This window comes from Misgurnus anguillicaudatus, unplaced genomic scaffold, assembly GCF_027580225.2.
Source record: "Misgurnus anguillicaudatus unplaced genomic scaffold, ASM2758022v2 HiC_scaffold_33, whole genome shotgun sequence".
Taxonomy (NCBI): Eukaryota; Metazoa; Chordata; class Actinopteri; order Cypriniformes; family Cobitidae; genus Misgurnus; species Misgurnus anguillicaudatus.
The window spans coordinates 4,460,635-4,488,627 of record NW_027395283.1 but is presented as its reverse complement, the minus strand read 5'-3'; the positions used below and the strand labels follow the sequence as shown (position 1 = coordinate 4,488,627).

Sequence of the window (27,993 nt, the reverse complement as noted above, 5' to 3'; positions counted from 1 at the left end):
CGGTTTTTATATCACTGTGCTTTTTTCCGAGAAATAGACTAGTAACTTAACCTTAGTGATAGTGTGTGTGTGTTAAGTGTTATTGTGTGTCGGGATCGCGCGCCCCGGCTGTCGTGCACGCGCGCGTGTTTTCTCTCGTGGAGGTTTTTCAGGAACTGTAGGGAAAGCAGGACAAACTCTGAAACTGCGCCTTCTCGAGCGCTGCGTTTGACGCGCGGCCCGCGGTTTCTGGCGGGTCACTGGACTTTATTCGGGAGTGCATCGGTTGGTCTCGTGATGGCCGGTGCTTGTCCGGTTCCACCGCTGTGGTATCACCGGGATCTGAGTCGCGCGGCGGCGGAGGAGTTGCTGGCGCGCGCGGGGCGCGATGGGAGTTTCCTGGTGCGGGACAGCGAGAGCGTGAGTGGCGCGTACGCGCTCTGCGTGCTGTAAGTCCCTCATAAACAAGTATATATCGCGTTTTATTGATTTTATTGACGGAGGAAAACTCTTGTGTGTAAATGTGAACTTTTTCATACTTTGGAGAGCGAGCGTCGCATCGCGGCGCGTCATATTGCGTGACCGAAGCGCAGACAACCCGCTTTAACGGGAGCGATGTGTTTTTTTGTCTTGTAACTTACTTTATACAGCTTAAATGTTAAAGAGTTGTATTATTGTGTTAAGTGTGTGGTTTATCTCATCTCATGTGTTGTGTTGTGTTGTTTTATTGTGGTGTGTGTTGTGAACCAGAACTGTGTAATGTTAATGTACAGTAAACTTCACTTCACTTGTGTAAAATCCAAACACATTCATTTGGCACGCGGGGCCACAAAGATCACGTGACCAGTATGACCTCCACCTCATGCATAAAAATAACCACAGACACACAAACTTACTCACTCTCTCTCTCACACACACAAACACACAAAACACACTCACACAGACAGACACAAAAGCCATGTCCTAAAGTAGAAGCTATCATGTGTATTTTTGGACATGTACTATGGTATTCATTGCATGTTTATCACGGTCATGTAACCCTGGCACTACTGAGAGTTTAGTGAACTGAAAGTGATTTCTATAAAGATAATGTGCAGTGTTGCTCATGTAGACTATTAACTGCAAAAAGATTTGCATGTACAGGATAAAATTTGTGGTATTGGCATTGCATGCGTGAAATATTTTTTGTAAATAAAAGTGCAAGCATAAGAAAACAAGTTTTGCAACATTGTACTGTTAATCGTAAGTGTAATTAATGTCTTGTAAAACTGAAACTTCATATTTACGCTAAATAAGTATGAACTGTATTCAAAAGCAGTCAAACTGCAACCAAGAATACGATTTATGAACTTTTAAAAGACATTAATTTTGCAGAATCTGTCTCTGTGTGTAAAATAAACCAATATACTGAGACAGTTACTGGCGTTATTGAACCAATCGGAAAAGAGAAAAAAATGGGGCTGTTTACACTTTGTATTAAAGGGGACATATCATGAAAATCTGACTTCATGTTTAAGTGCTATAACTGGGTCCCCAGTGCTTTTATCAACCCAGAAAATGTGAAAAAGATCAACCCAGTAACTTAGTTTTGGTAAACTATTTGGCTCCCCTTGTGATGTCAGAAGGGGATAATACCGCCCCTTAATCTGCACTATCCAACCACAGCACTGCCATTTAGTGCAGAGAGAAAAAACAGCACATTTGAGTTTCAATTTCAACAAACCACTATTATGGTGATCAGTGTTTGCATTATCAGCTCTTTTGCATTTTAAAGGACACACACACAAACTGTGCATTTTTGCTCACACCTACAAAGTGTCAATTTTAACATGCTATAATAAATTATCTGTGGGGTACTGTATGCTAAAACTTCACATATGTACTGTGGGGACACCAAAGATTTATTTTACATCTTAAAAAATTCTCGTGTAATGCCGCCTTTAAGATGTATTTTCGTCAATCGGATCACAAGTGGACGATGCTAAAGATAGGTGTAAACGGTGTTCAAAACGTTTTGGGCTCATCCACTTTCAACCGCGTTCAGAGGTAGTCGAAAACACATTAGACTGGATTACTTTTGTAGTGTAAACGCACCTGTGGTCGAATGTGTTTGAACCGCCATATGAAACCGCCTCCTCTCCGCCTACCGTACTTTCCGGACTATAAACCGCACTTGAATATAAGCCACATCATTCAAAAATGCGTCATTAAGATGAAATAACATAAATCTCAGTGGACTATACGTGGCGTTTATTTAGAAAATTATTTCACAAAATCTAAGCTGAAGAATAGACATTTAATCTGGAAAGGCAAGTTATTCAATTAAACAATAGCAGACAGGACAGCAGGCTGAATAGATGTCTGTACGTTAAAGTAATATTATCAGTTATTTAAACGATAAACCATAGTATACAGAACTTACCTGGAAGGTTGAATAGTCAGTCCCTCCAGAAAAACGCGATTGTGCGATCGCGCGGTATATTGCATAATCAGCCAAAGTTCGCATATTTATCCGGGGCTGCATTTTTTCCAAATACCACGCACTTTCACCGCATTAATTACACATTTCCGCGCACAAAATATGCGGGGCTTGCATGATTTCATAATCTCAGCATTTTCGTAGCAAAAAGTCACATATATATTAGCAGAAAGTTGAAAAATGTTGCATTTACTTCCCAAAAGCGTAGCCGTGTCCTCTATTGCCATGGGAATGTTATGAAGTGACGTGATTATGTGACGTGAACATCATTGCAGCTTTTGCAAGTTTCCGCAGTTTTTGCAAGTTCCGCAATTTTCGCAAATTCCCGCAATTTCCGCAATTCCATCGCATAAATTGGATAAATATCCTGCATATTTTATCGCATTTTTTAAGAAAACGTGCCGCAAAATCAAGGATATTTGCCCGCAACAATCACAAAAAAACTCTGCAGTTTTCTGGAAGGACTGAATAGTCTAAATTAACTGAATAAGCCTGAACTAGCATAAAGTTTGGATACTCGTCATTCAACATCACTGAATCCATTGAATTACATACAGAAGCAGCATATAGCGGACTCTTGCGGCTGTAGGCGGTAATGATGTCTCTTGCCTCATAAATGTCAAAGTTAATTCATACTGACTTACAAGGCGCACCTGACCGTAAGGCGCAGCACCAGCCTAGTTATGAAAAAAACGTGGCTTTTAGACCAAAAAAAACTGTATTTATCTAATCTGAGGTGCTGAGCACTTCTAGCACTGAGCACTTCTAGCGTGAACACACGGTATACAATGCTATTTTTAGGGTTTCATTGATAAAACCTAAGTAGTTTCTCTGCGTCTTTCATTAGTTTCTTTTTGTGAGCGTGTGAAAGTTGCGCAAACTTATTTCATCAATTGCGTTGAAATATCAGAGAAAGTTCTAACATATTCATGTACAAAACAATGTGAAACATGTTTAGTTACAACACAAGCAGCAGACTCTGAGATAACATTCGTTTGCGTCATTTTAAACTTGTCATTACTCCCGCTCGCGTTTAAACGAAAGCAGAGAGACTCGCCCACAGTCTCCACAGACCACCCCCTCAGTAATCAGGACAGAAGGGGTCAAAAGTGGACAAAAGATTTACATACCAGATGTGAATGTGTCTCTCTCGTCCACTTGTGATCCGATCGACGAAAATACATCTTAATACCAAGTGTAAACAGCCCAATAAATCGTCAGGAGCACAGAGGTCAGATAAACACAGTTCATACTTATTTAAGGTGAATATGAAGTTTCGGTTTTACAAGACATAAATTACGATGAACAGTACTATGTGCAAAACTTGTTTTCTTAATACGCTTGATACTTTGATTTACCTTTATAGTAGTCGTATGGGCGTTTCACACAGTATGCGTCATAATCGCAGCACGGCTACAGCTTTTCTCGCGTAATGGAAGCTTTTTGTGCAGCATTTAGTGCAAATATGTTTATTTTCAATGGCGCTTGCCATGAAGAGCTGTGTCCGAGAAGGGACATGATTTTGGGTGCATGAGCAAGGCGTGTGGACCGACTCCGCTTCACCTCTGTAACCGTCCCCGTTTTGTACGTCTCCTATTGATAATGAACTAGACAGTTGTGGTTGCCATGTATTGTGTTAAACCCCCATTACAGTGATTTAAAATCAAAGTCATCGCAAACAACTCAAATATCAATGCAAAGATACTCTACTGTACACAGTGTTTGTTTGTTTGTGTTGTTTATAATGTCAGGACACACGAGTCTTCCTGTCTGTAACACAGTTTTTTTTACAGCGGTCATACTCTTCTGATGTGTGTGAAAGGGTTCAATGGTGGGATGGAGTATTTTTTGGGGGTGTTTTTGTCAGTGAGCGTGTCAAGGCACGCATGCATTTCTGAGTGATGGCTGGTGTGTGTTTGTGTTCACTAGAGAGGGAATGAAATGTTTCATACAGACGGACAAAATCAGGCAGAACTCAACTAACACAACACACATGATTACATGCACGTACAGGAATACTGCAGATCACAACACGTTGCTTCAGTCGTGTGTGTGTGTGTGTGTGTGTGTGTGTGTGTGTGTGCATGACTGATGAATTATTTTAAGACGTGCTGTGTCACTTTTGTGTCATCTGTGTCTGGTTTGTGTTGGAGTTCTGCAGGAGACATAAAACCTCTGTCTGTTTTTATCTAAAGTAAATATGAGAGGTTCATATCATGTGGTGAATGGTTGACATGTCGTTGCTATGTGCGTGTTATGGTGGTTTGAGTGTTGCTAAGTGGTCACTATGAGGGTTCTGGTTGGTTGCTAGGTGATTAGTGAGCATCTGTGATAAATTTGCTGAGTCTGGTTGTCACGTGATGATGTAATGATGGTTAATGTGTAACACAAACACTGCAGGATGAGTTACACAGTAGATGCGTTTCCATTGCAGATTTGCGCAAAACTTTAGCGTTATTTTCTAAATGTCGACATTAGACTCTTGCAAAATGACGGCGTTTCCATTAATCAATGAGGTGCAACTGAAACTTTTTCACTGAAACTCATTTCAATCATCACGTCAACTGATGTCGGTAGGTTTACTAATATCACATCCACTGCACTAGACATTATTTTTAACCAAAGGAGACTTAAGAGTATTATCCAAATATTAATGCCAAGAAAAGCCCCTTATACTTAGGAGTGGCAACGTATAGGTTGGAGGTAATAGTAGATTAATTTAAATCATAAGAGATGTAGGAGTGTTATTCAAACATTATTGGCAAGGAAATCCTCTTATATTTGGGAGCAGACCTGTATTGAGGTGTTTCTGGAGGTTTTAGTACACGTACTGGGTCATCTTCAAATTATAATTATGTGACTTACTTGCATTAGGTGACCTGAAAATGAATATACAGTTTTGCGAAATGCACCTCTTTCGAATTGCCTAAAAAACCACATCATGCAAGGGTAAAAACGTTTTTGTGAAATTGATGTGTTTCTATTGGCCGTATTTTCTATTATTTATATATACTTATTATACACTGTGTACGCACACATATATGATGTAAAAAACTCTTATTCTGCAATCGATTAGTTGCGTTTAATCGTTATGCAGCCCAGACATTCACAAATACACAAATCAAAATCAATTATACATTTAAATGTATTGCCGTATGCAGCATAATATAACTATATCATGTAGGTTTCAGTAACTGTTATAATGTATTATTGTTTGTGTGCGTGTGTGTGTGTGTTGTGTTACATCTGTTACCCATGTCACTCATGTTTGTATAGACAGATAATGATCTTGGGTTTGTTTGTCTATGTGTGATGTCAGTGAATAAATATTGATATGTTGACATGATTTATTATTTAAATGTTTAATGGAGAGTCACACAAGACTAAAGTTCACACTAGCATTTTCTTCCATAGTATTATTTTTCCTACTATGGAAGTCAATGGGGCCTCTGGTCGGTTTGGTTACAAACATTTCTAAAAATATCTTCAGTCATGTTCATTAGAACAAAGAAATTGAGGAGATGTTATGTATTTTAGTTGATCTCTTTTACAGTACTGATGCTGAAGTCTAATAGAGTTTATAAGCTGAACTCTTATACTCAGATGTTGTGTTTTAACATTCATTGTGATGTAATATATTTCCTAATAGACCTTTATTATATGTGTGTTACTGTATATAAACTCTGAGTTTAGTTTAAAGTAAAAATCCAATTACATAAAAATCTTGATAATTTCACTCCCATGTCCTCCAAGATGTTTTTGTCTTTCTTTGTTCAGTCAAAAAGAAATAAGTTTTTTGAGGAAATCATTCCTGTATTTTTCTCCATATAGTGGACTTTAGTGGACCTCAACCGTTTCATTGCAGCTTCAAAGAGCTCTAAACGATCCCAACCGAGACATAAGGGTCTTATCTAGCAAAACCATCCACATTTTCACCAAAAAACAAAAAATATGTACTTTTAAACCACAACATTCTTGTCTAGCACTAGCCGTGTGATGCACCTGCGCAGACAAAGCTGAAGCTTTATTCATGGCATCTATGATGAAGATCTGTATTACACAAACATACAACAGTCTTATCTCTTCATCATCATCATCAGTCATTTTAGTATGAAAACACACTTTGTAAATTGAGTTTGTCAGATGTAAACCTGTGTCATGTAGCTATAAGATCACAGATCAGAGCTCTGGAGATGATGGTCGGATCCATGTGATGCTCTCATCTGATGATGGTCCGATCCGTGTGATGATCTGATCCGTGTGATGGTCCGATCCGTCTGATGGTCCGATCCGTCTGATGGTCTGATCTGTGTAATGGTCTGATCTGATGATGGTCTGATGATGGCTTGGTCTAATGATGGTCTGATCTATGTGATGGTCTGATCTGATGATGGTCTGATCTGTGTGATGGTCTGGTCTGATCTGTGTGATGGTCTGATCTGATGATGGTCTGATCCAATGATGGTCTGATCCGATGATGGTCTAGTCCGTGTGATGGTCTGATCCGTGTGATGATCTGATCTGATGATGGTCTGATCTGATGATGGTCTAATCCGTGTAATGGTCTGATCTGTGTGATGGTCTGATCTGATGATGGTCTGATCTGTGTTATGGTCTGATCTGATGATGGTCTGATGATGGCCTGGTCTAATGATGGTCTGATCAATGTGATGGTCTGATCTGATGATGGTCTGATGATGGTCTAATCCGTGTGATGCTCTGATCCGTTTGATGGTCTGATCTGTGTGATGGTCTGATCTGTGTGATGGTCTGATACGACGGTGGTCTGATCCGATGATGGTCTGATCAGTGTGATTGTCTGATCCGTGTGATGGTCTGATCTGGTGATGATCCCATGATTGCCTGATCTGTGTGATGGTCTGATCTGAAGGTGGTCTGATCTGATGATGATCTGATCTGATGATGGTCAGATGTGATGATGGTCTGATCTGTGTGATGATGCTTCACTGATATGTTGTCCTGATATTAGATCAGATTGTGTAAGGTGCAGCAGATGAAATAATAAAAGTTCACATGCTTTTAAACGTTTGGCAAACACAAACTCTCTTCTTTCTCTTCTCTTCTTTTAATGTGCTGATGTGTTTATTGATTTATTTTCTGTACAAAGATGAATCATTTTGTTCTGTTGTTGAGTCTTGTGTGATGTACAAAGTAAAACTACAACACACATCTATAAAGCTGAAGATAAAACATCACAGCTCAAACTGAAATTATACAGGGAGGAGTCACAGGCTTTTTCTGTCTGTGGTCACGCACAGCACTGACACACACGCACAGACACACACACGCACACACACACACGCACAGACACACGCACAGACACACACACACACGCACACACGCACAAACTACAACACAGACACACACATACACAAACACGTGTGTTTCTTTTCCCAAATACAGAAACACTAACAGATATAAACACCTTTAATAAACAAACTTTGTGTGTGTGCTTAAAAACATTATAAAACACTTATTTGTCCATCTGTCTACCTCTCTCTGTCTGTCTGTCCATTTTTCTGTAGGAACAGGAAGTAGGACATAGAGCGAGGAAACACACACACACACACACACACACACACACACACACACACACACAGAGAGAGAGAAAGAGAGAGAGAGAGAGAGAGAGAGAGAAAACAGAAAGTATAATGTTACTAGACATGTTTACTGTATTACATGTTCATGTCCAACCAGCATCACATGTGCGTTTGTGTGTGTGTGTGTCGGTGTGTGTGCGTGTCTGTGTGCGTTTTATGTGTGGGTCCGTGTGTATGTGTGTGTGTGTGTGTGTGTCACGGTTGCAGAAGGTTTATAATGTGTTTGACTGACAGCTGTGTGTGTTCTCTCTTCACATTATTACTAGTGTGTTGAACACACACACACACACACACACACACACGCACACACACACACACACACACACACACACAGACGCACACAGCTGTCCAGCGCTCTTGAACTTCTCATCACTGTGTGCCAAGCAGCGCCACGTCACAGTGACAACCGCAGGCATTAACACACTCACACAGTTTGTTTATCAAATGGTGTGGGGTTTTTATTTCTGTCTGTGTTTCTGCATTTGGGAATAGAAGCACGCACACACAAACACGCACACACACGCGCACAGCTACACACACTCTCATTGATTTGTTAGTCAAAACTCAATGAGTAATTGTACCTCTATGAGTGTGTGTGTATGTGTGTGTACTAAAACATGTTTATGTCAGTCAATCACACACAGACACACACACTTTTGTATTAGGAAATATTTGCAAAAAATTGTCTGTCTATCTTTGTACAAAAATGTTAGAAGTAAAGGAAGAGGATAAAATAGTCATGTTTTTGTTTCTCTCTCTAAAGGTTTCAGAAACACGTGCACACATACAGGATTTTACCTGATGAAGAAAACTTTCTGGCTGTACAGGTACTGTTGTGTTTATGTGTGTGTGTTTGCGTGGGTGTGTGCGTGTGTGTGTTTATGCATGTGTGTGTGTTAGTATTAGAGGTGTTTATTCTGGAGATTGCTTGTACCTTTGACTCGAGTGTGGAGGACGCTTTTATGACCAAAGTCATTAAATATCAACCACTACTAAACATAATCTCAGACATAGGTTACCAGAGTAGACTATTTGCTTTATATTTGGGAGTTTAGGACATGTACACAAGCTGGTTGTATCAGCAACTTAGGATGCACAAAAAGAGACTAACAGTTACCAAAATACTCTGCCTTGTCTGCTATTATAGACAGCCGCCATATATTGCTAAGACGATGCTAATAATATGCATAGCAACCAAGTGTTATGCATAATATGTGAAGATTTGATGTATGCAACTGATCCATGATTATGTTTATGCATTTAACTGCATATTTACTATTTATGACCCTGGAATTACTTTTAATGGACTTAAATAAATTATTAAATGCGTGCGTGCATGCATGTGTGTGTGTGTGTGCATGTGTGTGCATGTATGCATGCATGCATGTGTGTGCATGTATGCATGCATGCATGTGTGCTTTTGTTTTAATGTGTTCACTGTCTTCATTTATATCATGACAATAGTTTATTTGTTCAATAAATAAAGTAGATGAACAGTGAGATTTTGTGTTTATCAGTGAATCAATGAATGCTAGATAAACTGTGATTGATACTTTAACACCTCAACATCTACATAACATGAACTAAATCCCTTTCACTTTTCCTCTTACAGTTCTCATTTCCCTGTATTAGGGGTGAGGAGGGGTTATTGTAATGCACACAGGGTCAAGTCATTTGTGCTTTTGGTCTTTTTTTTCAAAAAAATGTATGATTGTATTTAAAAAGTGTTTTTTTGTTACACAGTGTTTGTTTAAATGATGTGTTTATCTGTGTGTGTGTGTTTCAGACGTCTCAGGGAGTTCAGCCCAAACGTTTTCAGACTCTTCCTGAGTTAATTCAGCTGTATCTTCAGCCCAGTCAAGGCCTGGTGACCACATTACTGTTTCCAGTGGAAAGAGAAGAAACCACAGAGGAGAAAGATTACTCTGGTACACACACACACACACAGACACACACACACGTGCATTTATATATATTATAATTTGTGTGTGTTTAGATGGTGAAGATGAGAAGCCTCCTCTTCCTCCCCGCACTGCTTCTTCTGCTGGGAGTCCTTCAGGCTCCGCCCTCACCTGTCTGGACACTCCCACTGAAAAGTAAGCCCCTCCCTCTTAAAGTCATCATGAATTAAAAACGAATTGAGTGAAGTTTATAAATGTCTTTCTCTGTTTGTAGTGTAACAGGGTCAAATGGTTTGAGTACAGTGTCTCATGAGTATCTGAAGGGAAGTTACGCTTTGGATCTTGAAGCTGTTAAACAGGGTGCAAACAATCTGCCACATCTCAACAAAACACTCGTGACATCCTGCAAGCGTCTGCACGGGTACATATACACACAAACAACCACACGGAGAAACAAACATAGACAATCAGTCACAGTGGGGTAAATAAATATAATCTTTGACTCTTTATGTCTGTCTGTAGAGAGGTGGATAAGGTTTTATGTGGACTGGAGATCTTGTCTAAGGTCTTTGATCAACAGAGTGCCTCTATGGTGTCCAGAATGATCCAGCAGGTATGACATCATTTCCTGTCTGCTTGTTTTGTGCTTCTATGCTCATATTGAAATACCTGTCTGTCTGTCTGTCCATCTGTAGTCAATGTCTCAGGGTGGAGATCAAGAGTTGGAGCATCTCGTCACTAAACTGGCCATCCTGAAAGATCTGCTGTCCTCTATAGAGAAGAAGGTAAATACACAAACAGACAAATCATCAGATCTCAGTTTATATTCTCACTGAGCTGTGGAAATATCAGACATCATATAAATCATTGGTTTGTCAGATTTAAATCTGATTTTCTGAAGATGTGTCAGATCCTGTAGGTTCATGAGAAGATTGTGATGATGATGAATGTGTTTCAGGCTCTTAAAGCTCTTCAGGATATGAGTACATCTGGCCCGCCCCTCTCACCTCTGGTGTCCATCAGACACAACAAAACTATACCAGTACAAACCTTTGAGGTGTGTACACACACAGACACATATAAAGATTATATACACTTAAAAATGCCTAAAATCAGCCATTGTCATAATCATTCTGATTGTGTGTATCTGTATTTTTTTGTGTGTGTGTGTGTGTGTGTGTGTGTGTTTGATGTTGTGTGTGTTTGTGCTTCAGGTGAAGTTGGATGTGTATCTGGCAGATTTGACAAAGATTGGTAAGAGTCAGAAATATTCACTTAGTGTGGACGTGGAGGAGGGAAAACTGGTGGTGATGAAGAAGATGAAAGATGCTCAGGAAGACTGGAACACGTTTACGCATGATAAGAGTGAGTGCGTCTGTGTGTGACTGTGCATGCGTGTGCCTGTGTGTGTGTCTGCGTGTGCATGTGTCTGTGGGTGTCTGTGCCTGTGTCTGTGTCTGTACCTATGTCTGTGAGTCTGTGTGTGACTGTGCATGCGTGTGTGCACCTGTGTGTGTGCATGTGTTTGCACCTGTGTCTGTCTCTGTGCCTGTGTCTGTGCCTATGTCTGTGCGCCTGCGTGTGGCTGTGCATCTTTTGTGCCTGTGCGTGTGTTTCTGTGCGTGTGTGCATGTATCTGTGCATGTGTGCACGTGTCTGTGTGTGTGTATCTGCGTGTCTGTGCGTCTGTGTGTGACTGTGCCTGTGTCTGCGTGTGTGTGACTATGCCTGCGTCTGTGCCTGTGTGTGTGTCTGCATCTGTTCATTTGTCTTCATCTGTCTCTGTGTCTGTCTCTATCTGTGCCTTTGTCTGCGTCTGTCTCTGTGCCTGTCTCTGTGTTTGTCTCTGTGTTTGTCTCTGTGCCTGTCTCTGTGTCTGCTTCTATGTCTTTCTCTGTGTCTGTCTCTGTGTCTGTCTCTGTGCCTTTTTCTGCATCTGTCTCTGTGTCTGTCTCTGTGCCTTTTTCTGCATCTGTCTCTGTGTTTGTCTTTGTGTTTGTCTCTGTGTCTGCCTGTCTCTGTGCCTTTTTCTGCGTCTGTCTCTGTGCCTGTCTATGTGTCTGTCTCTGTGTCTGTGTGTGTCTGTGCCTTTTTCTGCGTCTGTCTCTGTGCCGACCTATGTGTCTGTGTCTGTCTTTGTCTGTGCCTTTGTCTGCGTCTGTCTCTGTGCCTGTCTCTGTGTCTGCTTCTATGTCTGTCTCTGCATCTGTCTCTGTGTTTGTCTCTGTGTTTGTCTTTGTGTCTGTCTCTGTGTCTGCCTGTCTCTGTCTGTCTCTGTGCCTTTTTCTGTTCTGTCTCTGTGCCTGTCTATGTGTCTGTCTCTGTGTCTGTCTGTCTCTGTGCCTTTTTCTGCGTCTGTCTCTGTGCCTGTCTATGTGTCTGTCTCTGTGTTTGTCTGTGTCTGTGCCTTTTTCTGCGTCTGTCTCTGTGCCGGCCTATGTGTCTGTCTCTGTCTGTGCCTTTGTCTGCGTCTGTCTCTGTGTTTGTCTCTGCGTCTGTCTCTGTGCCTGTCTCTGTGCCTGTCTCTGTGTCTGCTTCTATGTCTGTCTCTGCATCTGTCTCTGTGTTTGTCTCTATGTTTGTCTTTGTGTCTGTCTCTGTGTCTGCCTGTCTCTGTGCCTTTTTCTGCGTCTGTCTCTGTGCCTGTCTATGTGTCTGTCTCTGTCTGTCTCTGTGCCTTTTTCTGCGTCTGTCTCTGTGTCTGTCTCTGTGTCTGCCTGTCTCTGTGCCTTTTTCTGCGTCTGTCTCTGTGCCTGTCTATGTGTCTGTCTCTGTCTGTCTCCGTGCCTTTTTCTGCGTCTGTCTCTGTGCCGGTCTATGTGTCTGTCTCTGTGTCTGTGCCTTTTTCTGCGTCTCTGTGTCTGTCTCTGTCTCTGTCTTTGTGTCTGCATGTGACTGTGTCTTTGTGTAACTTTGTCTGTGCACCTTTCTGTGTGTGTGTCTGTGTTTGTCTGTGTGTGCGTCTTTGCATCTGTGCATGTGTGTGTGCGTGCATGTGTGTGATGGACAGATGCATCTCATGTTTTCCTGCTATTATCTGTGTGTGTGTTTATTGTCACATGATGTGAGCTTTGCAGATTTATTCACTACCATTCACTGCAAACGTATTTTTCTATTTCGACAAGTTATTTAATAATGTGTTTGTGTGTGTGTTTGTGCAGTTCGACAGCTGATTAAGTCCCAGCGGGTCCAGAATAAACTGGGAATCGTCTTTGAAAAGGAAAAAGACAAAAGTCAGAGGAAAGACTTCATCTTCGCCAGTGCAAAGGTGAGTGAAACGCACACGTCTGATTTTCTCCTCATCATCTTTATTTTTCCTTTTTCTGTTTTTCTCTTTCTTGTGTTTCTGTATGTATACTGTATGCATGTTAGTATGCAGAGCAAATTTCTTGTGTTTGTGTGAATAAAATTACTTCAAAACAAAATCTGATTTCTGTAGAAAAGAGAAGCGTTCTGTCAATTACTGCAACTGATGAAGAACAAACATTCCAATCAGGATGAGCCGGACATGATTTCTGTCTTCATCGGAACATGGAACATGGGTGAGACACACAGACACACACACACAGGGGTATAATCGGCATTAAACTTTGATTTTACCGCTCATTGTTTTCTCATTGCAGGCAGTGTTCCTCCTCCTAAAGCCATGGCTTCGTGGATTTTGTCTCGGGGTTTGGGGAAAACTCTGGATGAGATGGCCATCACGATCCCTCACGACATCTACGTGTTCGGCACTCAGGAGAACTCGGTGTGTGATAAGGAATGGGTGGAGAGTCTTCGCTGTGGGCTGAAGGAGATTACAGAGATCGACTACAAACCGGTGAGAGATTCACAGACATTATCAGAGAGTCTGGTGTCCAATCTCATGTTCTCTTTATAGTGAGATCAGACCTACATCAGATCACAAACTGTGTGTCTGTGCTTTTTTTAGAGTTTAATTTAATAGTTTGGTTTCTCTGTAATGTTCATCTGTGTTTCTCATTCTCTCCACAGAAAGTTAACTTAAGTGAATTAAAGGAATAAAATGAAGAAATCGCTGCTTTTAAATCTTTTTCATTTCTCTCTGCAGATCGCCATCCAGACGCTGTGGAACATTAAGATTGTGGTGTTTGTAAAGTCAGAACATGAGAACCGCATTAGTCACGTGGGAGTATCCAGCGTCAAAACAGGAATCGCCAATACACTCGGTCAGAACACAACACACAAACACACACAAACACACACTTTTGTTTCTCTCTCCATGTTTATAAGAGAAGTCTTGTTTATTTGCTTCTGCTTTTGTTGTATGAGTAGGAAATAAAGGTGCAGTGGGCGTGTCCTTCATGTTTAATGGGACATCATTTGGTTTTGTGAACTGTCACCTGACGTCCGGCAATGAAAAGATTCACAGGTGTGACAGAAGTGATGAATGCTCAATCCTTCATTCAGTTCTTAGTGAATACACGCTTTCATGAATGACCTTTGACTCCCGGCAGGAGGAACCAAAACTATCTGGATATCCTGCGTCAGCTCTCGCTGGGTGACAAACAGCTGAACTCCTTTGACATTTCTCTGAGGTTTACACATCTCTTCTGGTTTGGTGATCTTAACTATCGGCTGGATATGGACATACAGGTACATACATCTGTCATAAACACAGACACCACATCATCTGAACACTAAAATAATTACTTTCTTACTTAGGATTTTTGTCTTTTTATTCAGTAGAAATATCTAAAATTATTTTCTTGATGAGCAAAATGACCTAAGAATATAAGTCTAGTTTTTAGACAAAACATATGAACATTAAGTAAATTTACAAGCAAAAAATAATAATAATCTGCCAATGGGGTGAGAACAAAATCACTTAATTTAAGAATAATACAAGATTTTTACCCCATTGGTAGATTTTTGTTTGTTTGTTTTAAGCACTAAAATTCTTTATATATTTTTTTTCTTCTAAAAACTTATTTTCAATTTTTTTACAACCAAAAATTAATAATAATCCGTCAAGGGGTGAGAACAAAATCACTGAATTTAAGAAAAATGCAAGATTTTTTTTACCCCATTTGGCAGCTTTTTGTTTGTTAGTTTTAAGCACAAAAAAATCTATTTTTTATCTAAAAACTTGTCAAATTTTTTTTCAAGCAAAAAATAATAATAATCTGTCAAGGGGTGAGAACAAAATCACTGAATTTAGGAAAAATGCAAGATTTTTTTTACCGCATTTGGCAGATTTTTGATTGTTAGTTTTAAGCACAAAAAAATCTATTTTTTATCTAAAAACTTTTCAAAATTTTTTTCTAGCAAAAAATAATAGTAATCTGTCAAGGGGTGAGAACAAAATCACTTTATTCAAGAAAATACAATATTTTTTACCCCATTTGGCAGATTTTTGTTTGTTAGTTTGAAGCACAGAAAAATCTATTTTTTATCTAAAAACTTTTCACATTTTTTTTCAAGCAAAAAATAGTAATAATCTGTCAAGGGGTGAGAACAAAATCACTTTATTCAAGAAAAATGCAAGATTTTTTACCCCATTGGCAGATTTTTATTTGTTTGTTTTAAGCAAAAAAAATCTATTTTTTATCTAAAAACTTATTTTCTAATTTTTTTAAAAGCAAAAAATAATAATAATCTGCCAATGTGGTGAGAACAGAATTACTTAATTCAAGAAAATACAAGATTTTTTTACCTCATTGGCAGATTTTTGTTTCTTTGTTTTAAGCACAAAAATTTATTTTTTTATCTAAAAAATTATTTTCTAATTTTGTTTTAAAGCAAAAAATAATAATAATCTGCCAATGTGGTGAGAACAGAATTACTTAATTCAAGAAAATACAAGATTTTTTTACCTCATTGGCAGATTTTTGTTTCTTTGTTTTAAGCACAAAAATTTATTTTTTATCTAAAAAATTATTTTCTAATTTTGTTTTAAAGCAAAAAATAATAATAATCTGCCAATGTGGTGAGAACAGAATCACTTGATTCAAGAAAATACAAGATTTTTTTTACCTAATTGGCAGATTTTATTTGCTTGTTTTAAGCACAAATTCATCTAAGTTGTTTTTTATCTAAAAACTTATTTTCAAAGTTCATTTTGCAATGCAATGTGCTTGACTTGCCCATCATCTGTGGCATCAGATTATGTGAGTGTGAAAGTTTTGGTGTTTCTGTGTTTGACAGCTGATAGCAGAGATGTATTGTGATTGGACACATGAGCTATGTGTTTCTGACTCTCTCTCACTTACAGGAAATCCTCAACTACATCAACAGGAAGGAATTTGAGCCTTTGTTAAAGGTGGACCAGCTAAATCTGGAGAAAGAGAAGAATAAGGTCTTCCTTCGTTTCGGTGCGTCTTCACATTATTCCTCGTTTATGTGCCCAGCTATTGAGATTTGTGTCTCTCTGTGTTTCCTTTCTTTGACGTGTCATGTCCTCTGTGTGTGTTTGTGTCCAGCGGAGGAGGAGATCACCTATCCCCCCACGTATCGATACGAGCGAGGTTCACGTGACACATACGTGTGGCAGAAGCAGAAAGCTACGGGTGTACGTGTTCACGTGAAGTTATTTTACACATCAATGCATGCTTTAAGAAAACCTCACACCTTTAAATAAATAAGAAAGATATCCTGTGAACATGTTTTGACCCCTGAGAAAAGTGCGCACTTCCTGTCATGTGACCTTTGCCAAAGGAAGTGAAACATCCTGATGGCGTTCATTAAATTCTCCTTCTCTGTTGTCCTGTAGATGCGGACGAACGTGCCGTCGTGGTGCGACAGGATCCTCTGGAAATCTTATCCGGAGACTCATATAGTTTGCAACTCTTATGGTACGCAGTCACCATGGCAACCAGACAGATTACTGTGGTAACCTACCCATGGACTAGATTTTCAACTAAATCGATCCAGTCAGATGTGATTTTAATGGTGTAGACTGTGATAATGATGATGATGAAGATCAGTGAAGTGATGTGTATGTGAATATATTATTTATTTCTGTTTGTTAGGTTGTACAGATGATATCGTAAGCAGTGATCATTCACCTGTGTTTGGTACGTTTGAGGTGGGCGTGACCTCACAGTTTGTATCTAAGAAAGGTATGACATCACTTCCTTCAGTGTTTTAGTAAAGAGTGTGACGACAGGTGTTCATGACGTCTGTCTCTCTCCACAGGACTGCCCAAATCTTCAGAGCAAGCTTATATTGAGTTTGAGAATATTGAAGCTATTGTTAAGACTGCCAGCAGAACCAAATTCTTCATTGAGTTTTACTCCACATGTCTAGAAGGTAAGAAACTAACACACAGATGCATGGACTGGTCCAGACCAGATAATCATTTCTGAATAAAAATCTCTCTCTAGAGTTTAAGAAGAGTTATGAGAATGACACACAGAGCAGTGACAACATCAACTTCTTGCGTGTGGGTTGGTCATCTAAGCAGCTGACGACACTGAAGCCCATCCTATCTGACATTGAGTATCTTCAGGACCAACATCTTCTGCTCACTGTCAAATCTCTGGATGGTTACGAATCCTACGGTACGTAGTTATTATTCAGGTAACTAGTTTTAAATGTTGATTTTAGTTTGACTTTTGCTTAGTAAGATTCAGCCTCGTTGAGACTCGTTGACCTGGAAGTATTAGCTAATATTTGCTGTAGCTCCACCTGAGGTAGATGTTTGTCACATCACATAGACTTTGATTTGTGTGTTTGTAGGAGAGTGTGTATTAGCTCTGAAGTCCATGATCGGGAGCACAGCACAACAGTTTCACACATATCTGTCTCACCGCGGAGAAGAGACGGGAAACATCCGCGGATCCATGAGAGTCAGAGTCCCATCAGAGCGCATGGGCACAAGAGAACGTCTATATGGTACTAACACTGTGTGTGCGTGTCCGTGTGTGCATGTGTATGCTTGTGGAGGTGTGCGTGTATGTGCAGGTGTGTGTGCATGTACATATGTGTGTCTGTGCATGCATGCGTGTGTCTGTGCGTGTGTGTGCGTGCATGCATGCGTCTGTGCATGCATGCGTGTGTCTGTGCGTGCGAGTGTGCATGCAGGTGTGCGTGTGTGTGTGTGCATGCGTGTGTGTGTGTGTGCATGCGTGCATGCATGCGGGTGTGTGCTTGTTTGTGCATGCGTGCGTGCGTGCGTGCGTGTGTGCATGCATGCGCGTGTGTGCATGCATCTATGCGTGTGTGCGTATGCATGCATGTGTGTGTCTCACTCCGATATTTTCTATCATTTATTCGTCTCTTGTTTGTCAGAGTGGATCAGTGTTGACAAAGACGAGACATCAGTATCAAAGGGCAGAAGTCTTCATCCCAGACCATCTCATGATTACGTCCAGTGAGTCCATCATTGATGTTATGTGTAATGTCATAACAGAACATCAACATTTATCAGCTCATTCTGTGTTTTTATGTTTGATTTGATGTAAATATTTCCTTGAATTTATGGGTTTACATCATATAGCATTGCTCATTATCATCGCTGAGGCGTTAAAGATCATAAATGGTGTTCATCAGGGTAAAATCAGGTTGTGTGTCTGTTTGTGTGGGTGTGTAGCAGGAAATTGGGGTCAGCTGATCTAAGTAAAGTGCCTGAAGAAGGAGATAAAAACATCACAGCTCGACATCCACACACACACTCCTGTAAAGACGACAACACACAGAGCAGGTAACACACACACACAAGATCTGTATTTTGTAGTCGTTTTCCAGAAACATCTTAGAGAATATACAGCCGAACAGAAAGTAAGGTTGTGTTTCATCATCAGTTTATTATATTTATATGAAACTTTATTTACTGTACATCATTGCAGTGATAAAAGCACAAATATCTGACTGCAGTGACATCTACTGGACAGAGAAACTCATGATAGTGTTTAATAGTTGAGTCCACTCATCATCTCTGTTTACATGTACACTACACTATACACTACACTATACAGTACTTTTAAATAAAAATTTAGGAATCTAATCAAAAACATTTACATGTTGGAACATATACACTGCAAAAAATGACTTTCTTAGTATTTTTGTCTTGTTTTCAAAAGAAATATCAAAAAATTCTTAAATTATGATGTTTCTTCTTTATGAGCAAAATGACCTTAGAAAATTAGTCTAGTTTTAAGACAAATAATATACAATTTAAGTGAAATTGTCCTTAAAACAAGCAAAATTATCTGCCAATGGGGTAAGAAAAAAACTGTGAAATAAGATTTCTTTTTTCTTAAACACTTAATTCAAGTAAAATTTTCTCACCCCATTGGCAGATATTTTTGCTTGTTTTAAGCATAAATTCACTTGAATTGTATATTTTTGTCTAAAAACTAGTATTATTTTCTTAGGTCATTTTGCTCATCAAGAAAATACATCTTGATTTAAGAATTTTTAGATATTTCTACTGAAAACAAGACAAAAATACTAAGTAAGAAAGTCATTTTTTTGCAGTGTATATATTTTTAGTAACAAAAGTCATTTCAAACATTTAACAAATGATTTTTATAAGATATTTAAGATCATCAGAAACATTTCAGTTGAGTGTTGTAAATGTAATGAATAATTGTCAACGTTGAATTATTCAACAATAATGTACGCTCAAAGTGGTAATTAGGGATGGAGATTTTTCAATAATGTAATATTGGAATATTCGTTATAATAATTTTTTTTTATTTATATTTTACATTAAAGTCTATAAAAGACAGTACAGATGAAGTGAAAAAGCATTAAATGAGCAAAAGCAGTATTAATAATAATAATTAATTGTATGTTATGGGAAGTTGAGACTGCTGACCTCTTTAAATAAAGTTTTGAAAAAATAACAAACTTTCTTTATTTTATTTTTTTCGGTTTGTCAGAAACAAACAGGATGCGTTTGATGGCGGGGGAACTAAAAACAGCTTCAATAATCCCGCCTACTACATTTTAGAAGGAGTTCCAAACCAATCAGCAGCCCTGGCCTCTGACATGCTCCCAGGCTCCGCCCACCCTCCAGTATCCAGTAAAACTGCTCCTCCTGTGGGCGGCGTGGGGAAGAACAAGCCGCCCAGCGGAAGCTCCGCGCAGAGCCGCAGGCAGACGACCGGACGCCCGGTTCGACCCATCAGCGAGGAGGGGTCCTCAGAAGACGACGGAAACATCGGGACACACGTCGGGTCTCTGAATCGCCCCCCTCCTGATTTCCCTCCTCCTCCTCTGCCCAAAGGAGCTCTGGAGATGACAGAAAACTCATTTGGCAAACCACGAATGTTTCATGATTTAGCAGACGTCAAAATCCCACCTGCTTCTGCAGTTACGTCAAAGCCGCTTTCGTCCCCGAGCTTCGTATCGCCGACTGGAGGGGGCGTGGCATTCTGTATGGACACACCATCTGTGCTGAACTCAGGCCCCGCCCCGTTCCGTCGAGGAGGTGGGGCCTCAGGACTGGACGATCAATCATGTTCAGTGCTACAAATGGCCAAAACCTTGAGCGAGGTGGAGTATCCGTCAGGTCGTGAGCGTGGGTCTGGAGGTTCGGTTCTGAAGGTGGCAGCCGGACAACATCTGCGAGGTCTCACCTTCCCTCCACGCTCCATACAAGAGGAGAGCATCGCTGAAGATCTACCTGAGGAGGTGAGACCACCATCACCAACGCTTGTGTTGATTCAAACCTCTTTGTTGTTGTAATCTTGTAACATTTAAACTGTGTGTGTGTGTGTGTGTGTGTGTGTGTGTGTGTGTGTGTGTGTGTGTGTGTGTGTGTGTGTGTGTGTGTGTGTGTAGGGTTTGTGGCATGCTGAGAGCAGTAGCAGTAGTCTCTCTGTGGACTGCAGTGTTGGTGAATGGCTGCAGAAATTAGGACTACAGAATTATGAAGAGGGTCTCCTGCACAACGGATGGGACGATCTTGAGTTCCTTAGGTACACCTGTCTCACTCTTTCATATGTCTGAAATCACATGTCTCACTCTCATATGTCTGAAATCACATGTCTCACTCTCATCTGTCTCACTCTCAACTGTCTGAAATAACATATCTCACTTTCATCTGTCTGAAATCACCCATTTCACTCTATCATCTGTCTGACATCAACAGAGACATGTGATTTCAGACAGATTAGAGTGAGACATGTGATTTCAGACATGTGAGAGTGAGACATGTTTCACACTCACCTGTCAAAAACCACATGTCTCGCTGTCTAAAATCACCCATCTCACTCTATAATCTGTCTGAAATCACCCGTCTCATTCTACTGTCTGAAATCACCTGTCTCACTCTCTCCTATCACCTGTCTCACTCCTGTCTGAAATCACCTGTCTCACTCATCTGTATAAAATCACCTGTCTCACTCTGTCATCTGTCTGAAATCATATGTCTCACTCTCACCTGTCTAAAATCACCTGTCTCACTCTCATCTGTCTCTGAAATCACCTGTCTCACTCTGTCATCTGTCTGAAATCACATGTCTCACTCTGTCATCTGTCTGAAATCACATGTCTCACTCTTTCACCTGTTTGAAACCACATGTCTCACTCTCACCTGTCTAAAATCACCTGTCTCACTTTCACCTGTCTGAAATCGCCTGTCTTACTCTATCACCTCTACTTCTCCCACTCTTAACATTCTCACTTTCACCTGTCTCACTCTCACCTGTCTCACTCTCTTATCTGTCTGAAATCACCTGTCTCACTCTCACCTGTCTGAATCACCTGTCTCACTCTCACCTGTTTAAAATCACCTGTCTCACTATATCACCTGTCTCACTATATCATCTATCTGAAATCACCACCCCTCACTCTTAACTGCCTATCTCACTCTATCATCTGTCTGAAATCACCTGTCTCACTCTGTCATCTGTCTGAAATCACCTGTCTCACTCTGTCATCTGTCTGAAATCACATGTCTCACTCTCACCTGTCTAAAATCACCTGTCTCACTCTCACCTGTCTAAAATCACCTGTCTCACTATATCATCTATCTGAAATCACCACCCCTCACTCTCAACTGTCTCACTCTCTCCTGTCTGAAATCACATGTCTCACTCTTATCTGTCTGAAATCACCTGTCTCACTCTCATCTGTCTGAAATCACGTGTCTCACTCTCACCTGTCTAAAATCACCTGTCTTACTATATCATCTATCTGAAATCACCACCCCTCACTCTCAACTGTCTCACTCTCTCCTGTCTGAAATCACATGTCTCACTCTTATCTGTCTGAAATCACCTGTCTCACTCTCATCTGTCTGAAATCACCTGTCTCACTCTGTCATCTGTCTGAAATCACCTGTCTCACTCTCACCTGTCTGAATCACCTGTCTCACTCTCACCTGTCTAAAATCACCTGTCTCACTCTCATCTGTCTGAAATCACCTGTCTCACTCTGTCATCTGTCTGAAATCACATGTCTCACTCTCACCTGTCTAAAATCACCTGTCTCACTATATCATCTATCTGAAATCACCACCCCTCACTCTCAACTGTCTCACTCTCTCCTGTCTGAAATCACATGTCTCACTCTATTATCTGTCTGAAATCACATGTTTCACTCTCACCTGTCTGATTCACTCGTCTCACTCTCACCTGTCTAAAATCACCTGTCTCACTCTATCATCTGTCTGAAATCACCTGTCTCGTGCTCACCTGTGTAAAATCACCTGTCTCACACTATCACCTGTCTGAAATCACCTGTCTAAAATCAAATGTCTCACTCTGATCTATCTGAAATCACCCATCTCACTCTCACCTGTCTCACTCTTACCTCTCTCACTCTATCATCTGTCTGAAATCACATGTCTTACTCCCACATGTATGAAATCACATGTCTCACTCTCATCTCACTGAAATCACCTGTCCCACTCTTACCTGTCTCACTCTCTCATCTGTGTGAAATCACATGTCTCACTCTCACCTGTCTGAAATCACCTGTCTAGCTCTCACCTGTCTAAAATCACCTGTCTCACTCTCACCTGTCTAAAATCACCTGTCTCACTATATCATCTATCTGAAATCACCACCCCTCACTCTCAACTGTCTCACTCTCTCCTGTCTGAAATCACATGTCTCACTCTTATCTGTCTGAAATCACCTGTCTCACTCTCATCTGTCTGAAATCACGTGTCTCACTCTCACCTGTCTAAAATCACCTGTCTCACTATATCATCTATCTGAAATCACCACCCCTCACTCTCAACTGTCTCACTCTCTCCTGTCTGAAATCACATGTCTCACTCTTATCTGTCTGAAATCACCTGTCTCACTCTCATCTGTCTGAAATCACCTATCTCACTCTATCATCTGTCTGAAATCACCTGTCTCACTCTGTCATCTGTCTGAAATCACCTGTCTCACTCTCACCTGTCTGAATCACCTGTCTCACTCTCACCTGTCTAAAATCACCTGTCTCACTCTCATCTGTCTGAAATCACCTGTCTCACTCTGTCATCTGTCTGAAATCACATGTCTCACTCTCACCTGTCTAAAATCACCTGTCTCACTATATCATCTATCTGAAATCACCACCCCTCACTCTCAACTGTCTCACTCTCTCCTGTCTGAAATCACATGTCTCACTCTATTATCTGTCTGAAATCACATGTTTCACTCTCACCTGTCTGATTCACTCGTCTCACTCTCACCTGTCTAAAATCACCTGTCTCACTCTATCATCTGTCTGAAATCACCTGTCTCGTGCTCACCTGTGTAAAATCACCTGTCTCACACTATCACCTGTCTGAAATCACCTGTCTAAAATCAAATGTCTCACTCTGATCTATCTGAAATCACCCATCTCACTCTCACCTGTCTCACTCTTACCTCTCTCACTCTATCATCTGTCTGAAATCACATGTCTTACTCCCACATGTATGAAATCACATGTCTCACTCTCATCTCACTGAAATCACCTGTCCCACTCTTACCTGTCTCACTCTCTCATCTGTGCGAAATCACATGTCTCACTCTCACCTGTCTGAAATCACCTGTCTAGCTCTCACCTGTCTAAAATCACCTGTCTCACTCTCACCTGTCTAAAATCACCTGTCTCACTATATCATCTATCTGAAATCACCACCCCTCACTCTCAACTGTCTCACTCTCTCCTGTCTGAAATCACATGTCTCACTCTTATCTGTCTGAAATCACCTGTCTCACTCTCATCTGTCTGAAATCACGTGTCTCACTCTCACCTGTCTAAAATCACCTGTCTCACTATATCATCTATCTGAAATCACCACCCCTCACTCTCAACTGTCTCACTCTCTCCTGTCTGAAATCACATGTCTCACTCTTATCTGTCTGAAATCACCTGTCTCACTCTCATCTGTCTGAAATCACCTATCTCACTCTATCATCTGTCTGAAATCACCTGTCTCACTCTGTCATCTGTCTGAAATCACCTGTCTCACTCTCACCTGTCTGAATCACCTGTCTCACTCTCACCTGTCTAAAATCACCTGTCTCACTCTCATCTGTCTGAAATCACCTGTCTCACTCTGTCATCTGTCTGAAATCACATGTCTCACTCTCACCTGTCTAAAATCACCTGTCTCACTATATCATCTATCTGAAATCACCACCCCTCACTCTCAACTGTCTCACTCTCTCCTGTCTGAAATCACATGTCTCACTCTATTATCTGTCTGAAATCACATGTTTCACTCTCACCTGTCTGATTCACTCGTCTCACTCTCACCTGTCTAAAATCACCTGTCTCACTCTATCATCTGTCTGAAATCACCTGTCTCGTGCTCACCTGTGTAAAATCACCTGTCTCACACTATCACCTGTCTGAAATCACCTGTCTAAAATCAAATGTCTCACTCTGATCTATCTGAAATCACCCATCTCACTCTCACCTGTCTCACTCTTACCTCTCTCACTCTATCATCTGTCTGAAATCACATGTCTTACTCCCACATGTATGAAATCACATGTCTCACTCTCATCTCACTGAAATCACCTGTCCCACTCTTACCTGTCTCACTCTCTCATCTGTGCGAAATCACATGTCTCACTCTCACCTGTCTGAAATCACCTGTCTAGCTCTCACCTGTCTAAAATCACCTGTCTCACTCTCACCTGTCTAAAATCACCTGTCTCACTATATCATCTATCTGAAATCACCACCCCTCACTCTCAACTGTCTCACTCTCTCCTGTCTGAAATCACATGTCTCACTCTTATCTGTCTGAAATCACCTGTCTCACTCTCATCTGTCTGAAATCACGTGTCTCACTCTCACCTGTCTAAAATCACCTGTCTCACTATATCATCTATCTGAAATCACCACCCCTCACTCTCAACTGTCTCACTCTCTCCTGTCTGAAATCACATGTCTCACTCTTATCTGTCTGAAATCACCTGTCTCACTCTCATCTGTCTGAAATCACCTATCTCACTCTATCATCTGTCTGAAATCACCTGTCTCACTCTGTCATCTGTCTGAAATCACCTGTCTCACTCTCACCTGTCTGAATCACCTGTCTCACTCTCACCTGTCTAAAATCACCTGTCTCACTCTCATCTGTCTGAAATCACCTGTCTCACTCTGTCATCTGTCTGAAATCACATGTCTCACTCTCACCTGTCTAAAATCACCTGTCTCACTATATCATCTATCTGAAATCACCACCCCTCACTCTCAACTGTCTCACTCTCTCCTGTCTGAAATCACATGTCTCACTCTATTATCTGTCTGAAATCACATGTTTCACTCTCACCTGTCTGATTCACTCGTCTCACTCTCACCTGTCTAAAATCACCTGTCTCACTCTATCATCTGTCTGAAATCACCTGTCTCGTGCTCACCTGTGTAAAATCACCTGTCTCACACTATCACCTGTCTGAAATCACCTGTCTAAAATCAAATGTCTCACTCTGATCTATCTGAAATCACCCATCTCACTCTCACCTGTCTCACTCTTACCTCTCTCACTCTATCATCTGTCTGAAATCACATGTCTTACTCCCACATGTATGAAATCACATGTCTCACTCTCATCTCACTGAAATCATCTGTCCCACTCTTACCTGTCTCACTCTCTCATCTGTGTGAAATCACATGTCTCACTCTCACCTGTCTGAAATCACCTGTCTAGCTCTCACCTGTCTGAAATCACCTGTCTCACTCTCTCATCTGTCTGAAATCACACACTCCATTTCCACAGCTCATCCAATCATCTCTCTTCTCTGCAGTGACATCACAGAGGAAGATCTAGAGGAGGCGGGCGTTCATGACCCCACTCATAAACAGATCCTGTTGACCAGCCTGAAGCAGCAAAAATGAGTCTCGTCCAAACCGGACCAAACCAGAGCAGTCTGGTCTGAAGTGTTTTTCTAAGGGAAACATTGCACTGGTGTCATTTTACCTGAGAAAGTCCTTTTAATTTCATTGGCTGGTATAATCTGGTCGTCCACAATATTTTGCATCGTCACTATGTTAAAAGGATGTTTCACTACAAACTCCACCCACATACTGAGAATACTTCCTGGTTTTAGGTTTGGAGGAAGTGACATCATCAGAACATTCCTCAGTTTTGCTTTGAAAGATGACTGACATGTTTATTATTGACAGCAGTTTGTTTTTTGCATGTTGAAAGATTTTAAAGGGAAAAAGCCAAAATCAGTCCTGACTGATACACACAGATAACTTGAAAGAGTTTTGTGTTTTGTGTGTGCATGCACGTGTGTGTGTGTGTGTGTGATGTTGATTTCTTTTCATTGTGTCATTTGTACGAAACTGAGTTTCGCTGTATATCGTTGTGTTTTTGCTGTTAGAAATCATTCATCAATCTTCCTTTAGCTGCTTTTATCTTTTCTAGTGACCTCTACCTTTAAAATCTTCATTTCATATCTGTCTGAATGGAGCGGACAGTGAATTTTTTAATGTTTGTTTGGTAACCAGCAGGGGTCGCCGATTGATCAATAAAGACTTCAGATCTGACCAATCCTCTCCTAAGTCTTCATACATTTCATTTTTTTCAAGAGTTTTACAGAAACTTGCTGGATTAATAGTTAAACACTAGTCAATAGTTAAACTCTTGGAGTTTTAGTTTCATTATGAGAAGTCAGGGAGTTTCGAGGAGTTTGAGTTTACCTCATGATTTACCTGCAGCTCCTTTACTCTCTTGTTGGATCATTGACAGAAATCATAATAACCGAGGTCTTATTTAACAGTGTCTTTAATATTATTATGGGATGTTTTCCTAAAATGCATGTTGAAGTTTCAATTATTATAAATAATCTTTTTGTGTACAAAGTTTTAACTTTATATGTTTTTTGTTTGTCTTTATGTATTTCTTTGCTATAATAACCTTGAATATTTTGTTAACGCTGAACCTGTTTGTGTTAATATTTAACTGCTAAATGACTTTGTGTTTAAAAAGTTAATAAAAACTCAAATCTAACATTCTGACATCATATCCTTCATGGATCCTTCAGCTGAATCAAGATGAATTCATATACATTTCTATTGGATTATATGCATACATGTCTGTCTCTTGCCAGTGTAATTAATGCCAAATTAAAGGGGCTAAAAATATGAACTGACCAGAACTGATTTCAGGTCAGTAAATGTTGAGATACAATACAAAACTCTTGTGTTCATCGGTATCTTCGTGCTTTGAGTTTGGTTTGTAAATTAAAAGTTTTCAACATGTCTTTGGATTTGACACTGATGTCATCAGAGAAAAAATAGACAATTCAGGGTTCCCCAGTCATGACATTTCTGGAATATTTTCTGGAATATCATGGAATTTTAAAAAGTATTCCAGACATTGAAAGTCAGGGATTTTGTTTGTCGCTTTAAATTTTACTTCAAAATGTAATCTACTTGTTAAGTTGTGACATAAGCCTCCATTGATTTTCAGTGAGACTAAACAGATGTTTATTGGAATTGTTTATTCATTTTATGCATTTAAGCAATTTTTTAAAAAACTCACAGTGTAAAGTACATTATCAGACTCACGACATCTCAAACATAGGTCATGAAAATTTAGCTTTTTAGTCAGTCAAAGTCTACTGCTTTATTCTATTATTTAACTTTGTGTTTA

At 40.2% G+C, this 27,993-nt stretch overlaps 1 protein-coding gene across 2 annotated transcripts; it reads left to right on the top strand.

Moving 5' to 3' along the window:
* Positions 1-12: 12 nt before the first annotated feature.
* On the top strand, positions 13-27,348 carry LOC141363174 (phosphatidylinositol 3,4,5-trisphosphate 5-phosphatase 2A-like). 2 transcript variants are annotated; one of them, XM_073865754.1, is made up of 27 exons: positions 13-428; positions 8,843-8,906; positions 9,866-10,007; positions 10,076-10,175; positions 10,255-10,401; positions 10,503-10,593; positions 10,676-10,765; positions 10,939-11,037; positions 11,195-11,345; positions 13,142-13,248; positions 13,420-13,522; positions 13,604-13,800; positions 14,050-14,167; positions 14,274-14,370; positions 14,456-14,594; positions 16,213-16,312; positions 16,421-16,509; positions 16,711-16,792; positions 16,970-17,059; positions 17,136-17,249; positions 17,324-17,500; positions 17,679-17,834; positions 18,231-18,312; positions 18,535-18,642; positions 19,826-20,579; positions 20,730-20,866; positions 26,138-27,348. In XM_073865754.1, the coding sequence occupies exons 1-27, from the start codon at positions 277-279 to the stop codon at positions 26,226-26,228; spliced, it is 3,777 nt and encodes a 1,258-aa protein (XP_073721855.1). In that variant the 5' UTR covers positions 13-276; the 3' UTR covers positions 26,229-27,348. The 2 variants fall into 2 exon arrangements, with proteins under 2 accessions (XP_073721855.1, XP_073721854.1); XM_073865753.1 differs by having other exon boundaries at positions 14-428; positions 18,532-18,642.
* The last annotated feature ends 645 nt before the right edge of the window (positions 27,349-27,993 follow it).

Coding starts and splice junctions, on each gene's coding strand:
- LOC141363174 (XM_073865753.1), top strand. CDS start 277: ATGGCCGGTGCTTGTCCGGTTCCACCGCTGTGGTATCACCGGGATCTG. Junction 8,907..9,865: donor AAAACTTTCTGGCTGTACAG/GTACTGTTGTGT, acceptor TGTGTGTTTCAG/ACGTCTCAGGGAGTTCAGCC. Junction 11,346..13,141: donor CACGTTTACGCATGATAAGA/GTGAGTGCGTCT, acceptor GTGTTTGTGCAG/TTCGACAGCTGATTAAGTCC.